Source organism: Pieris rapae, chromosome 7 (assembly GCF_905147795.1).
Source record: "Pieris rapae chromosome 7, ilPieRapa1.1, whole genome shotgun sequence".
Taxonomy (NCBI): Eukaryota; Metazoa; Arthropoda; class Insecta; order Lepidoptera; family Pieridae; genus Pieris; species Pieris rapae.
In genome coordinates, this window is record NC_059515.1 from 1,870,413 (window position 1) to 1,886,888 (window position 16,476).

The following is a 16,476-nucleotide window of genomic DNA, read 5'->3' on the forward strand; positions in this document are numbered from 1 at the left end:
CCGTTTATATGAGCTGGTCGACAGCTACAAGGAATTGGACTCCGTACATCTAACGTTTGTTTAACAGCCGTGCAGATTCCTCCATTACATTATCTCTAATGATAGATTATGTGTAACGAATGATGCAAAACAAGGTAAAGTAAAATACAGTTTAGTTGCACGATTCGTTATCATTTAGAACAATGTACAGTCGAAATCGTTTACGTCGTTTAGAACAACATACCTGTTATATTGACCAAAGTCAAAGGTTCAAACTAATTCAGTTTAATTGTATCAATAAAAGTATTAATCTCTTTTAAACATGGCATAATTACAATTTGACGGAAAGTGACAAAATACGGATATAGAGAATGGAGAATCGCAGAATATTAATGGATGTATTGCAATTAAGATTTTTAATAATCAGGTTGATGGCCCCAAACTTATATCAAAATTTTACTTTCGTGTACCCTGTAGATATCCCAGGAATCCCCATTTCATTTGTTGAGTGTTCCCCCTCCTTTCTGGAGAATGCGTTTTGGCCAAGACACACCGATGTCTACATGGGGCATTCTGATAAACGTGCTGGGTTTGGATATCTAAAGTTTCTCACCTCACACTTTAAAATCGATTTTTGTTTGGTTTGTACTTTACATATTATTGTTTTGTTAACTTCTTATTATTATCTCTCGTATGCTATTTTTGCTTTAATTGTTAGTCACAATCTAATATTGGATTTTATTTTTCTTGTACCAATTTATCTGTGTACCGAGCGTTGGCAAGCTTTTGAAAATAAATAAACACTCATTGTGATTGGAAAGTACAATTTATCCCTGGGCGAGATAAATATAGTAGGGATCTAAAGAAATACACTGTCAAAACACTGTCGATTTATTACACGTACAATGACATATTTTATATACATTATAAAATATCTATAGTAAATATAATAATTTTTAAGCGTCTTATTGGATACTTCTTATTTATTTTATATTGAAAGTATGTAAGTAACGCATTCGATTCATAAAATAAATACAGTGGATTTCGCATGAAGCAATGTGACGTGTGTTCAAATGACTTGGACATGAAAATTCTGTGAGAATTCCTAGCAATGCTTTCTGGGGTTGTAAATTCTTATTATGCAGTTAATAGTATTCTAGTTAACCTATTAGTTGAAGTTTGTTTTATTTATACAGGAGTTATAGAGACAAAATAATAACTACGATAATGTAAAATTTGAATCACATTAGGTCCTGCAAATATTTCTCAGTGTGAGTCAAGTTTCCAGGTAGTATAAATTACTTACAAATACTTATATAGCAAGTATAGTAATATAGCGTTAGATTGCATTGGCTTTAGAGTTTTCTATTAGTTCCCTTGATTATTTTGATACGTTTTTGTATAGACGTGCTGGAATATTGTGTGAGTGTATTACCGGAATTTAATCGCATGACTTTAGGTTTCCTTTAGGTTGAGGTAAGATAAGGTAAGAGCCATCTGGCATTGAGAGTGTCCATGGGCGGCGGTATCACTTAACTTGCCTCCTGTTCTATAAAAAAATATATAAAAAAATAGGTATTTACATGTTTTAATTTCAATATCATTAAAAACACGCCAGTCAAAAAACTAGTCAAAAAAAATGTCAGCTGACTTTTCACATTCCTATAAGAATGATGAAGAATAAAAGACAATAATAATTCACAATGGCAGTTAACTGTATGTCGAAAAGCCATCAGTTGTCCAATTAATTATTATGACTTGCTGCATTCGAAAATAGGTTTTTAAAAATAGATAACGTTTTCAATGTTTTTTATTATAATTGATTGTATATATATTTAATATAATATGAAAATACACAAAAAAGTTGCTAATAAAGTGTTGTATCACAAATCAGTAGTGAAACTTATTAGTTGATCGTGTAGTAGTATATGATCACACCATGTATATAATAATATCTATATTCACACTGTTTATGTACTGATGATAATATAAATAATTAAAAATCTGCGTTTACTGTACAAGACGTTTTGCGACAGAATCGATATCTTAAGTTTTAATGTGTAACTACATACAATTAATAGCGTGTATTTTTCTCGATCTCCCTTTCTCACTCTCTCTCGATCAATCTCAATAGCTCACTCCCTTTTCTTACATAAAAACGATGCACATCTTCGTGACTTTTCATCAGTAAAAAAACTACCCTCATACGCCTAAAAAGTTTCACTTCAACAACATAGTATAAGAAAACCTACAAAAACTGAATGTACATTCAAAATATAATACTTTGTGGCGATACCCCTAACGCAAGGGTGGCTGGTTCTGCTTTAATTGACTTGCAGGTTATATGCCTATAATTCGATATTGTGTAAAATAAATAGTTTTCTAAATGAGAAATGAAAGAGAATTGACTGAACATTGTTGTGACTCGGGTCCAAAGTTCAATGTTTCGAGTTGAGGTGCAAAGATCTTGTAATCACTAACCATATCTTCGAACCGTTCTTTAAGAGTTAATTATTCTATTAAGTAAGTAAATGTAGCAGCTTTGGCCTAGTGGCTTCAGCGTGCGACTCTCATCCCTGAGGTCGTAGGTTTAATCCCTGACTGTGCACCAATGGACTTTCTTTGTGCGCATTTAACATTCTCTCGAACCGTGAAGGAAAACATCGTGAGGAAAACGGCTTGCCTTAGACCAAAAATGACGGCGTGTGTCAAAGAAGGATTTTGACAATTTTTTATGTATCATATCCAGAAATGTGAGGCCCAAATTTAAAAGGGTTGTGGTGGTACTGAATATTTAATACTCGGAAGCAACTTTAAATATTAAGGTATTATTCAATGAGTAGTGATTATTTAATATATGTATTATTATAAATAGGAGAAATGATAAACTTTATTACACAGTAAAATGATATTTAGGTTCGAGTACATATTAACTGTAACTGACAATAGGGTCCTTCAAGAAAAGAGCGTACCGATTCTTAAACGGCCGGCAGCGCGCTTGCGAGCCTTTTGGCAGTGCGAGTGTCCATGGGCGGCGGTGTCACTTAACATCAGTTTAGCCTCCTGCTCGTCTGCTTCCTGTAACATAAAAAAATCTACATAATACAATTTATAATTAAACTATTGTTCCACAATAAAAATATTTCCCGTGAATGTAAATGGCTGATGGCATTCTTAAAGATGTATTATTTCATTGCAAGCGAAATACAAAACAAATTGAGGATGACATTACGAGAGAATGATTTTCCTGAATCATTATGCAAAAACTTCAAGACGACCTTGAAGCAAATGTTCGTACTCGCGTAACACGCAAAAAGTATTTGAGTAGTTGAAGAGAAAAGTTCATTCAGCCATATTTGTTTGTGTCGAAAATCATTTGTATCTTGTTTGTTTTTATTCCTTATTTATCAATCTTTGATTTTCGGTGTCAAGGATAACATCGTATTTGTCTATTGTATTTTCTCAATTTTTTTATTATTTTTGTACATATGTTTAAAAGAAACTGCCTATTAGGGTTTAAAATTTTCAAAAGCTAGGGAAACTATGTTATGATACATGTAAATTTACAAAATAAATGCATGTTTTTTTAATGAGTTGTAAGTATAATGCATTAGAAAAATCATCAACATATCCATGACAAGGTTACATTATAGCTATAGCTACTTTTACTATAGCTATAAATTAACCTTTACATATTCTAATCCCACGGATATTTAAAGGCAATCATCGTTCTAAATATCCAATTAAGTTCTATTATGTTCAACACGTATTAATAACGATAGTTATCGATCGGAATGCAGAATTGCATAGTATTAAAGTTTGTGAATAGTGTTCCGTGCCACTGAGTGTCGCGGTTTCCGGCGCCTGCGCTATGACGCTATAAATAATGGTGTCTCATCGCGGGAGTCATCGGCCGTTGCTACTCGACCGGTCTCATGCGTGCCATCTGTCAACCCGTTACCAAAGAATTGCAGGAGATATGCGGTAATAGAACAATACATATCTCATGGTGACATTTATTGTTGGAACGGAATTCCTGTCGTTTTTTATGTAGCTCATTATCGATTTTTTTGTGAATAATTTAACTACAAGGTCGTGGTTTTAATTTGCGTATAATAGCGCTATTTTCAATAAAAAACAAGTGCAATTAGTAACCAAACGTCTGAGTAGTTTATGTACTAATAACTAGTTCTTCAATATTTTTATAGGCAACATTATTGTATACACTAAACATTCATCATGAGCACACACCATCACACACCATCACGTACATACCCATACTTTTACACCATCACACAACACAACCAAATTTAGGCTTAGTTAAATAAATTAAATCGCAATAAGTTAAATGTATTAAATACTTTTTGTTTGTTTGTTGCCTTTTATAAATGTTTTTGTTGTAAAATGTATCCTGTATTCCATCTTTGGCTATATTCTCAGTGTATTTGTTTGTAATTATATATAATTTATGTTAGCTGTAGGAGTACTAAATAAATAAATATTCACGAGATCTTTTACAATAAAAGCCAAATATGCTATGTATCTGTCTATTTATATTTTTAAATTACAGAGCGCGTATTACGATTTGATCTACATTTAGTAAGGGCGTTTTACGTCATTTATGCATTTTGTAAATCCACCTGAACCCACACAGGTGTTTCCATGAGACAGACACTTTGATAACTAAGCCTGTGCGAGATTTCTTAGAGATTACGTAATGTGATATGAAAACAGGAATGGGCTGGATGGAAGTGGTCGGAATGCTAGGTGTTATTCAGTGCTCTCCTGTCGTAGTGGTCTCGTCATATTTGTTTATAAGTGTTTTCAATGTATAAAAGGTTTTGTTTTAATACTTTCTCTTAGCTGTTGTTTTTTTAACTTTCATATGGAAAGTAAATGGTTTATGTGTTTAATCTTAGTTAATAATCTCAAGTGTCATTTAAATAGAGTTCTTATACCTATCATTATTGTGTGTATAACTTTTTGTATTAATCGTTTCAAGTTCGCGTGAATAAATTTCTAAGCTGTAATGATGTGTTTTGTACGAAGAAATGCATCATTAGGACATGAAGCAAATGTCTGATGATTGATTTTGAGCTGACTTTGCCCCGAAAGTAGGGTTATGTGGGATTCGAGCCACATCATAATTTCTGCTTCAAAACCACCTCGAATAGATTTAAGAAGTCATCTACAATATTGGTGCTGATACCTACGTTTTAAAGGGTTAAAATAACACAGTTTGTCAATAAATTCTGCTGAGAGTTCCGTTTCCTATGTTATGAAAGTACCGCACTTACGTACAATAAGGTCCGGCTTTCCATGTTGGTATTAATATCATACCTTTTCAGGATACGAAAATCAAGACTGGTTTATACCTTCGCCGGCGTTGCCTGTCAGCCCAGAAGATCTCGCCCTCACACCTGACCAGATCAGGGAAACGCTCAACTATTTTCGTATGTATATTTTATTTATATCAACTGTTGGGGTCTAATGGCGCTGTTATGATTGGGGATGCATCGATAGTCGATACGCTTTTTTGCCGATACGATACCGATACCGATACGATACCGATACTCTTATAGAAATATCGCCGATTCCGATACCAACGCTTATTGAATGAATAATACATCAATTTTGGTTTAAAGATTTAATTTTTATTATATAATATTCTCACATGCTTTGAATAAGATTTAGTTATTAAAATTCAGAATTAAAATAAATAATTAAAATAAAATAATTAAAATTAACATTGTATTTTGTAATTCTATATTTTATTTAATTTGATATCGAAAAAATACTACGCACGATAGCAGTTAAAAGCGAACTAAAGTGTCTAGCAAATGGTATACGTGGGGTCAAAGTGGGTGAGAGAGTCAATGATAGAGTCCATGTCTCGTTTGTAACGCCCTAGATCAAACAAGATGCGCGTTTTAATTAACTTTTTAAAGCGCGAAATTGAAAGTATCGTTGTATCGGCAATTTTAATATCGCCGATATATAAGCCTAAGGTATCGCAGATATATCGGTATCGGATGCATCCCTAGTTATAATTTAAATATGCAAGGTTCTTATTGTTTAAAGAACATTTTGATTACTAATAATGTTCACTCTGGAGGATTAGTATTAGTAGTAGTACTACTCTACTAAACAAAACAGAAGTAAAGGTTGATGATATTTGCCTAATTGTCAAAGAGAAGAGAATATTATTATCAGATATATAGTGGTTATAGCACCAGTAGATAGTATTTTGTTGCTGCTATCTCAAGTGATTATAATAATCATTTATTATACTAATGTAAGCGTATTATTTCTTTAGCTATTCATTCTGTAACTCAGTTGGTCACACTTGGTTTATGAAATATTAAAATTAACGATTACATAATATTCGGTCTCGTCGTATCAGTATTACGCCTATACGATATTATCGAAATACAAGAAAAACATATAATACATAGTACAGGATATCGCTACTGTGAAATCATTCTGCGAACATATAAAATTGTCCACTGTGTCGGATAAAACACATACTTGAATCATTACTATAGCAAGAAGATGCGATATAAAAGCACGCTAGAGTTTCTCCCCTTCGTTGTAGATATCCCAATGTATCGCGCTGGCTCGCCATGTCTTAGAAAAACAGCAATGGAGTAAAAGTCCTTGCCGCTTTTATTTTTTCTAGATAGTATAATATGGGTTCATTTAAGCTGTGATTATATATGTATATATGAAGTAATTAAAAGAAAACTCTTTAATACATGCTTCTTCTACTTGTGGATCTCAAAAGTGTAACATACAAAGCTATAGGTGTGAAAGATGTATGATAGGAAAGAATAGACAAAATAATACAGCTTTACTAAAACCTAAACAACTTAGGTAACAGATGTTACAATAAAAATAAATAAAGTGAAAATTGGCGGGCCACATAGCAAGAACTACTGATAATGCAATACAGTGCAGAGAGGAATGTCTGATTTTGGAGGAGGCCTTTGTCAGAAAAGGGCACATAGATACGTAAAAGATTGAAATAGAAACGTGGTTATATGAATCTGAATTAATTAAGCGGTTATTAATCAGGAATTTCATCTACATGCGTGCTCTTCAATAGGCCATAACTCAACATTGTGGACAAACGTTAAGGCTTAGTTATTTTTGTGTACAATCGGGGTCCGACTTGTCTATAGGGTTGAAAATCGCTTGTTAACTCATCACATAAATATAAAAAGGATGACTTTATAAAACGCTTGTGTAACATCCGTTTCATGTGACCGTTTCTGTCACGGTGGACGGAAATAAACACCTAATGGTGGTCTGTCTTGTCGAAGATATAATTCATTTTGACTATAAAGAACTGTGAAATAGAATTTATAAATCTTGGTGAGTGAAATATGTAGTTTCCCATATGCCATTTTGTAGAATATTTCCAAGAGAAATTTTATAAAGATACTCCCTAAAAATATTGTTTTCGACTTTTGGCATCATACGTAGAATTTGAATTGATATGAGTTTACGAGCAGATACATATTAAAACAGAAATTCTGTTTTAATCTTTTCTTTATTTTTTTTTAATTTGGACCACAAAATTGGGACAAACATATTTCAAAATTAACATACATATGAAAATATAAAAAGCGGTATCGTCCCTAAAACATATAGACACTACCAGCAGATCTTTTATCAAATACATATTCATTTTAATAGTTTTTAACGCAAATGAATACGTACAAGATTATTGCCTCAGTTCAATATTATAGCGATTCCTATCGCCGTTAGAATCTATTTAGATAATACTCTAGGAAGTAAATGTAGCTATTGCCTGGTTCTGAATAGCTAAAGCTTAGCTAGACATTAAATAAATCGCTTTATTGATTACTATGTTTCAAGAATGCTTTATTAATAATTAAAGTTAGACGAGGTTTAAAATAAACCTTTTTACTTTTCGAAGTAATATTAATTACAATCTTAATCAGGAAATTGTCAATAAAAATAATATGTCTAATTAAAGTTCTTCTCTTTTCTCTCAAAACAGAAGGAGTCTTCTAGCAATGTGTTTGTTAATGGTCGGTGATAAGTGAGCTGGTGCTCTTGTTTTGCAAAGAAAACTAAAGTTCTTATCTGTCTCTTTTAGTTACGGCCTAAACCTTTTGATAGAAAGAGACAAAAAAAGTAATTAAACAGTTTTTTTAATTAATATTAGCTTCATTCTGAAGTCACAATCACAAGCACGATCAAACTTTCGTTTTTCATAGAGAAGAAACGGTTTAACAATTTTTATTTACAACTAACCTCGATAGATCAATGAACTAGTATTATATAATGTTTGCTGTAATAATTAATCGTTCTATCACATTACAGGAATTCAGATTTATTAGAGCAAGCCACGCGGATATATTTCCAATACAAACCACGTGAACCACAAAATCACTTTCTATTTCAATACTATTACTATTACTATGTATAACGTGTAATTAGTTATTCCTTGTTACTTCTGTATAAGTAAATATATACGTCGAGTTCTATTCGGGTTTTTCCGTTAAAGAGGTGTTATAGAAATTGAATGTTTTTAAAGTCAAAAATATTCCGTCATTTTTGGCTCCAGATGTTTTCTTGTTACTTTAAAGCGTTCTGTACCTCTGACGTCATAACACACGCTTATAGAACTTAGCATTCAGAAACGAGACTTAACGCTATGTCTGTCCTGTACGTCAAATGTATTGATTTTTAAGACATAACGTAGTAACTGGAAGATTAAGTCGGTATGTAATTTCTGTATTGTAGGGTACGTTTCTTAGAGTTAGGGCCTGTTTCACAATGTATGGATAAAGTACCAAATATCTATGCAACACATAAATTATTCGAAAGATAAAAGTTCCGAATAAGATACTTCGCATTTCATGACAAATAGCGCTATCTGACGGTTGTGAAACGCAAAGATACTGTTTATCCTACCAATAAGTAATAAATAGCTTATTTGGAACTTATCCGGACATTGGGAAACAGACTCTTAGTATTAGAATAATCAGTTTGTGCACAGCAGGCTCCAACGCACAACCCCAAGGTGTGTCACGACTTGTGTTAAACTTTTGAGCGTACATGAAGTACTCATAATTTTCGAAGTTAAACTTTGAATGACGGTAGTTAAACCCCACCTATATACATTACTCGTTCGTCCTGAAAACACATTTACAATACTGGTGGATAAAAAATCATGCCTATGATGTTTTTTGAAATGTATGGTGAGGTCAAAAAGAAACCACTTAGCCAATCTATATTAACCTGTCTTGGCACTGAACCAAAAACGTGTTTCGAGGTAAAAATAGATCCTTTTACGTGAGAGAAAATGTATGAAAATAATTTTCGTGTTTTAATAGATAGAAAAATTATATTTCAAAGCTCTCAATGGATCAGTATTTATGAGGCCTTTTACCTACCTTGGATTGATTGACTCCGAATTGTACATTAAATACGTTCAAGGCGGTCGATATCAAGTACTTATAAGCTACTTAGGTTTTTGTACATTTCGCTACTAGTGCGGAATATTATATGAAGGCGTTATCTTTCTTAAATAAAGTTTTTAGTACGGAACGTAAAGGTATTCTGTATGTATGTCATAAAGTTTCATAATTAAAATGCTACACTGTTTCTGAGTCGTGAAGTCGTTCCACATACGTAAAATATAAAAAAATCCAGCCATGCGTTACAGACCGCTAGTTCATTATAAATACAAAAAAGATTCCGTTTTCAATTATTTATCCAAAGCTCTATACAGTAGCGATACAATTCATGGATGAGATTCAGGGTCGATAAAGCGCGAGTTATGACATTCGATTTTCAAAATGCATTTTTTATATAACGGAGGCAAATGGCCAGGAGTCTCTCATGATGTTAAGTTATACCGCCACCGATTACTACAGAGCTCGCAAGTGCGTTGCCGGCCTTTGAAATAATAAAAAAACGGCAATAAGTTTTGGAAATTCGGGAGTGGTTTCTGATAGTGTAAAAAAGGAAAATCAATTTGATCTAAACTCATCTATTAACACTTATAGAATGTAAAATGTTTTAATGGTAGCGGAAAAAATTGTATTGTTTTATTTTAACATACTATTGTGCATTGTCTACCGTGACCTTGTATTTGTAATAGCACGATATGATAAGAAGTGAAAGTTTGATCAGTACATATATAAGACAAATATACAAGTTGCCTGATATAATGGAATTGATTTAATTATTTACAGAATAGCTTTGATTTCGTTATTTAGCAAGAATTTTTTCTGACCTCTTCAATTATGTAACCTAATTCGGATAAAATTTGCGTATTAAACAAACAAATTGTATGGAGAATCATCTCTTGATCAATGTTGTGGTTGATAAAACTATTGTAAAGTTCCTATGATTTTATAGAGCTGCATGGCTCAGAGCATTTCCTATTGTGCAATGTTGACCTTAGTTTGCGACTAGCGTTGTTACACCATAATAAAATAAATTTTCAAGTTTCAAAAGAATACCGCAGTACTATGCAGTACTGAAAAAAAACGAAGTAGGTTGGTTATGAAAATCTATTTCATTTGTATTTTTAAAAATGGAATTCCTTTGTGCATTGTCTTTGATATGATCTGCAATTGCGGTAGTGAGATAGCATAGATAAGAAATTGGGTTTAGCCTATATCTACACTTTTTATCAATAATTATCTGATGAACCTGCTTATGGATCATCATAATAAGATTATCATAATAGAACTTTCTTCCAGTTAAATCTTGGCATTGTGTAGTTTAACCTTGGACCCTAGACAAAAATAATCGGTGACAGGCGTGACCTGCTATCATCTCCATGCATCTGTATTATGTGGTATATAAATATGGCCCATATCAATTCCATACAGTTTTATATTGTCTAAACCTGGTAATAATTTCCAAGTACGGAATTATGATACTGTAGATAAGGAATGAGGTGGCTGTGGAGTGTGGACGTGTGTTAGTGTCTCGTGCGCGGTCATCGCGCATGCGTGGCGCACAGCGAACTCCAGTGCCGGTCGCGCCGGTAGCCACGCGCCACGCGTGCTCCCTTCCGCAAATCGATATTCATGCACCCATACAAAGCTGCGTCAAAGTGCACCGTTGCCTACACACCTTAGCCGTCCTTATTCTCTTGAGTTTTTTTTGTATGAAAAGTGTAAAATCTTAGTGTTCGGCCACACCTTTTATTAATTGGTATACAGAAATTGTATAGTACGGATTTAGACGCGCTATTGATTGCTCTGGATTGGGAGCGACCGCGACGCTGGCTTCGCGCAACAGCTGTAGTCCACACACGATTTCTTTATATTGACCGTGAGAATTAAAATTACGATTGTATGTAGGTAGATGTGAATGTTTTTTGTTTCGGTTCATAAGGTTTCAAAATTAATTTTTTTTTAAGCTTCTAGATTTATGCAAATGTTTATGCTCAGTATAATATCGATCTCCTCATCGAGAAATGAAAGCAATGCTATTGAAGTGGTGTTATACGGAGTAATGATTTTATTTAAAAAATATATCTTTAGTGTAGTTGCTTTTATTATAATATTTATACGTAAATGCTCTAGTTGGATACTGTGTATAGTAAAAGGCTTTTACCATTCTCTCTTAACAGATTGAGATCAGGGTATTTGCAGTAGTACGTATATGTATGTATATATTATATACACTAATAGGCAAAGCTTCGAAAATCATAATCTACATAGACAATTATGTATGTAATGTTTATTTAACCCAATCTCAAAGAGTGGTTAATGTAGGAACCATATGCCAATATATTATTGAATTATTGCTCATAATGTGGCCTCTATGGTTAGACAATGAGAGAAATTGGAATACTATAGAGATTTGACTGAAAAATATACAGATCCTATAATTATAAAATTTACATAATCTACTCGTTTCTACTATTTACTATGCCTAAGCACGATTACTGCTATGTTTAATTATAACAGATTGAATAATGAATCTTATTTCTAAGTAATACAGTTCAAATTTGCACATAACTTAGCATTAACTTAACCTAATGCAAAGTATTTCGTAGTCATAAATGTGGTGTGGACGGAAGTGGACGTTCGTCGTTCGCAAGTGTCTCACATTTTTACGTTGTTTTCATACATTTGATCGTGAAAGTTTATTAACATTGACCTCAAATACAGGAACCGTTAAAGAAATTATTGTAAGACATTAGTGCAAGTGACTCAAGTGCATTCGATGGATATAGAAAAGTGAGTGGTATGCCTTGAGGAATTAATCGGGTTATCGAATCACGTTATACATTTCATTATTAACGCTGGTCCGTAGTTAGATAGCAGCAATTCATAAATGGATTTAACAATTTTTTACTTGCTTCAACACGTCAATGTCAACCATTAAGTATTAACCACCTAGTTTAATGTTTATATTTAAATTTCGAATTACTTATCACCTCTGATATAATGTAACCTTGCGCGTTTTGCAGTTTTTAATTTACGTTGTCTTTATTACTTAATTTCTTTTGGTGATTCAAAGACGAGGCTGTAATTTAGCCTCTATATGGGCGTTTTCGTGTCCATGAAAATTAAAATAAATAGTAATACGTTTTAGTAATTAAAATATAATATAATATTTATAGTTTAGAATAAACTATATTCTGCTTAGCTTATTGATATCTGTTAGAGAACCTGGGATATGAGAGACAAGGCCAGTTGACGTAACGCGTTGACTCACGTGCGTCGGTGGCCTTTGGAACTTTGTGCCCAGTGGATAAAAAATGACAGTGGCATAAACGTCAAAATAAAACACAAAATCCCTCATCTATAACATCTTGTTCCAAGTTTAAAAACGCACTTAAAATTATTTAAACACAGCTATTTTTAATAATTGCTTAAGCAATTTAACGTGACAGCTGTTATTGTATCATTAAGGCAGCAATAGGCTACAATTTCGTTTAAAATACGGCAATTACTTGGTTGTTCAAGAATTAATATCAATGTACACCGGTTTAAAGATATTCATTACATATTGAAGCGTTGGGTAACTGTTTAATAGTCCATTGTTTTCTAAATGTTCACTGTGTACTACGATAAATTTCATTATTTTCCTTCGGTCATCCATACCTATGTATCGTAAAAAGTAATATCTATGTCCAAATAAACGTCAGCGGTCATGTAAAGACTTTTTCGTTTCGTGTTTAGCTTGTTACGAGTTTATTTGATTTAGCCTCGGTCGTGTCGTGTCTCATACATTTTTATTCTACAGGTCTCTAAATATTTACCTTTTTATGGCGTCAACTTAAATATTAGTATGTGAAGTGATGTTAAATCAATTGAACGGAGGGTCTGGTTGCCGACGGACAGATTTTTAATTGGTTGTGGAAAACTGTAAAGTGAGGAGAGTGGTAGTGTGGGCGGGCGGGCTGATGTCCGGCGGGCGGGCGGATCACGGCGGAGGGCGGTGCGGGTTCGGGCGCGGGGTGCGCGAGCGGCTCGCGTGCCTCGCCGCCGCCCGGCTTCGATCTCGAGCTCTTCCAGGAGCTGAGCCATCTTCCAGACGCGGAACTGCGCGAGTGTCTTGGCGAATACCCGGACTTCTTGTACCATCTTGCCCGAGATAGGTTTGGACGCCTGTACTTTCGCGTCATACGGACATTGCTCCTCGATCGAGGTACGATCATGGATATCATTAGACCGCATTAGCTGTCTGGAAACCCATCGCGCTCTTGGTCATCTAGCATACCCTGACTCTTTTCAATGCTTTGCTAACAACTTGCACATCACTTCGTGTTCCATTCTGTGGCTAATAATAATTATTAACATGTTTCATGCTTCAGACTTCATGCCATATAACACTTACAGAGTTTGCACTGTTCGTTTATCGATAAGTCTATGTACATTTTTAAAATCGTGACTGCTTTTATCTTAGAAGACATTGTCTCTTAAGAGGTAATAAAATATATACAAAGAGAGATTATGGTAAATTTGACGAATCATGGCTTCACTTTAAAACAGCTCCAAACTTTTCGTTTTATATTTTTATTTTTATATTTTCACCACTCGGCAATAGAGTACCATTAAATAAAGTTGTGGCTAAGATCTTCAACCCCCTAGAAGTTCGTTAAAATATCATAATTTGTGAAATGAATCAAAGAAGGCACAATTTTTGACGTTATAAATAAGAGTAAATTTTTACGATGCGCGCGCACACCATCACGGAAACCGGCACCCTGAAGTTAGTTAAACTAACCTAACCTGATCACAAACGTCATAATTACGAATTAAAAAAATACCGAAATTGTTATCAAATGTATAGTGGTTGCTTGCCAGTTAACTTTATTGTAAGCTTCGATAATTCCCTTGTAATATTCATTAGCATTTGATTTAATACAGAAAAATATCAATTCTTTTTGATTATGGATGCGTCTGCGTTAACAGGCTCCAAGCGATTACACGAATAAGCTTATAAAAAGCATAAACAGAAAGTTTAAAAGTTCGTGAGAGACAACAGTCGATATCCGCCGTAATTCTAATGTTAGGTAATAGTGGGAAAAAATCTGATAATCATTCAAAGAGCTCATTATTTATGTCGTGAGTTCCCACTAGTTTTTATGCCCTGGAAAGCGGCCTCGGTTACATCGACGTATTACTAACACTATATAATTGCTTTGTAAATACTGGTTTTAATATATGTATATACATGCATTGTATGTTAAATGTAGTTACAATGTTTGCCGCTAATCACCGAATTATTTCTGAACCAATTTGACTCAGGGTCCTTCAAGAAAGAAGCGTACTTCTTAAAGGCCGGCTACGCACTTGCGAGTCACCTGGAAATCTATGTGTAGGCGGTATCACTTAAAGTCCTGTTAGAAAAAGTTACATTTAGAATTGGTTGAATGGTTGCGAAATTGGGTACTATAAGACACGCGATGAATTCTGTATTGTAATTTAATCCTTACATAAAATAGGTTAAACATTATATCACAACACTGAGCTAAAATTTATCGAACAGTATCGGGGTAAATGTTTTAATAGTACATAACAAATTCTGTCAACTAATGACTTATTGTTAAATATTAGTTACACACTATTGTATCAAGAAGGAATTGGTGGTTATTTGTACCCGTACAATTTATTTTGCATATTTCTAATTACCGAGTAAGATATTCTATTTGCGCATAACCTAATTCGGTTATGTGGGAGCTCTGTTATTGAGAGAGCAAGTAAGCAGCTACTTAAACCTCCCTACTGCATAGAGACTGCTGGGGTTTCGTATTCTATCGGGGCGATCTTAATACATATTAGTTTAAGAGTGTGTTGTATTTTATATTTTCTATACGAGCACTATGGAAGTTTTTGGTGAATAATCCCCTGGTGTCGCACTGTACGATTTGGTTCATCGTTTCGTATAAAAACCTTCGCTAGATAGTATTTTATGGGTTCATTAAGTGGTAGGCGCCATTTCACTTATTAGGTGGGATTGTGGCCAAACGTTCTGCATTTAAAAAAAGGGTTGTCTATGACTTGTACCATAGAGTGTATGTTAATAAATAGAAATCTATACAAAAACTACATGAAACTCTCATTCACGAATAGCTTAACATGTTTTGTTTCCAGTTTTCCCATGTTACACAATAGAATACGCAGGTTGTACGCAGTCAATAACTTTGTGTGACGGTTCACGCTCGTGTTGAAGCCATCTTTGTTTAATTCCTCGTATTATCTGTAATATGACCATGGTTCATACATAAACGAATCCATGAATTTGCAATCGGTAGACATCGACGAAGTTTTTGCTGGTCAGTTTATTTCACGTTGACGCAGTTATCTTTGTATGTTTCGTGAATTGTATCAGTCAATATCGTACAATAATGTGTGTTTAATTGCATTGTGTTGTGAAAGAATAGTGTATACGATACCTTCATTCCATTTGAAGGCCTGGTATGGTCTCAATGCGAGACTCAATTGTATGCAAAATAATTTCGATTTAAAATGACGACAAAAAAATCGTATTAAGAATTATCAAAGTGTTATGCGCTGTGTAGATAAACACCTGACGGATTTAAATTCAATTCAGATTTATTGAACCACGCGTGACCAACTGAGCTGTTTAGGACTGACATACATAGGCTTTAGTTCTAGTTTTCACATACACGTACAAATCATAGTATATCAATTATCCGATGCTGCAATTAGTGAAAATTACTGGTTGTATTTAACGGATACGTCTAAAAATATACGCACGCTATTCTGTTGACATTCTTCGCTATCTATCACACTATTAATTTGTGTCGCTATTGTTTATATTGTTAGTATCTAATCTTTTGTTTCTACGATTTGATAAAGGTTTTGAAGTGATTAATAACTAGTCGTGTGTTTACAGTTCTATGCAGCAACAGGGTGAGCCAAATGACAAAAACCTACAATGACATCGAAGCGGTAACAAGGCTCTTAGAAGAAGTGAGTACTTTTTCTAATAAACTTAAATTTATTTGACGGTTTTTTGTAT

General features: G+C 33.8%; 1 protein-coding gene across 7 annotated transcripts in view; it reads left to right on the plus strand.

The window, feature by feature from the left end:
• LOC110996627 (trafficking kinesin-binding protein milt) overlaps positions 1-16,476 on the plus strand; it is a 41,951-nt gene that overhangs the window by 6,839 nt on the left and 18,636 nt on the right. For 2 of the 7 annotated variants that reach the window (XM_045628797.1, XM_045628792.1), the window contains exons 3-4: positions 5,328-5,432; positions 16,351-16,427. In XM_045628797.1, the coding sequence (XP_045484753.1) occupies positions 16,377-16,427 (51 nt within the window). In that variant the 5' untranslated portion in view covers positions 5,328-5,432; positions 16,351-16,376. Of the gene's footprint in view, positions 1-5,327; positions 5,433-10,951; positions 11,305-11,952; positions 12,219-13,230; positions 13,636-16,350; positions 16,428-16,476 lie in introns of those variants that run through there. The other 5 variants (XM_045628794.1, XM_045628796.1, XM_045628793.1 and 2 more) reach the window with 5 other exon arrangements.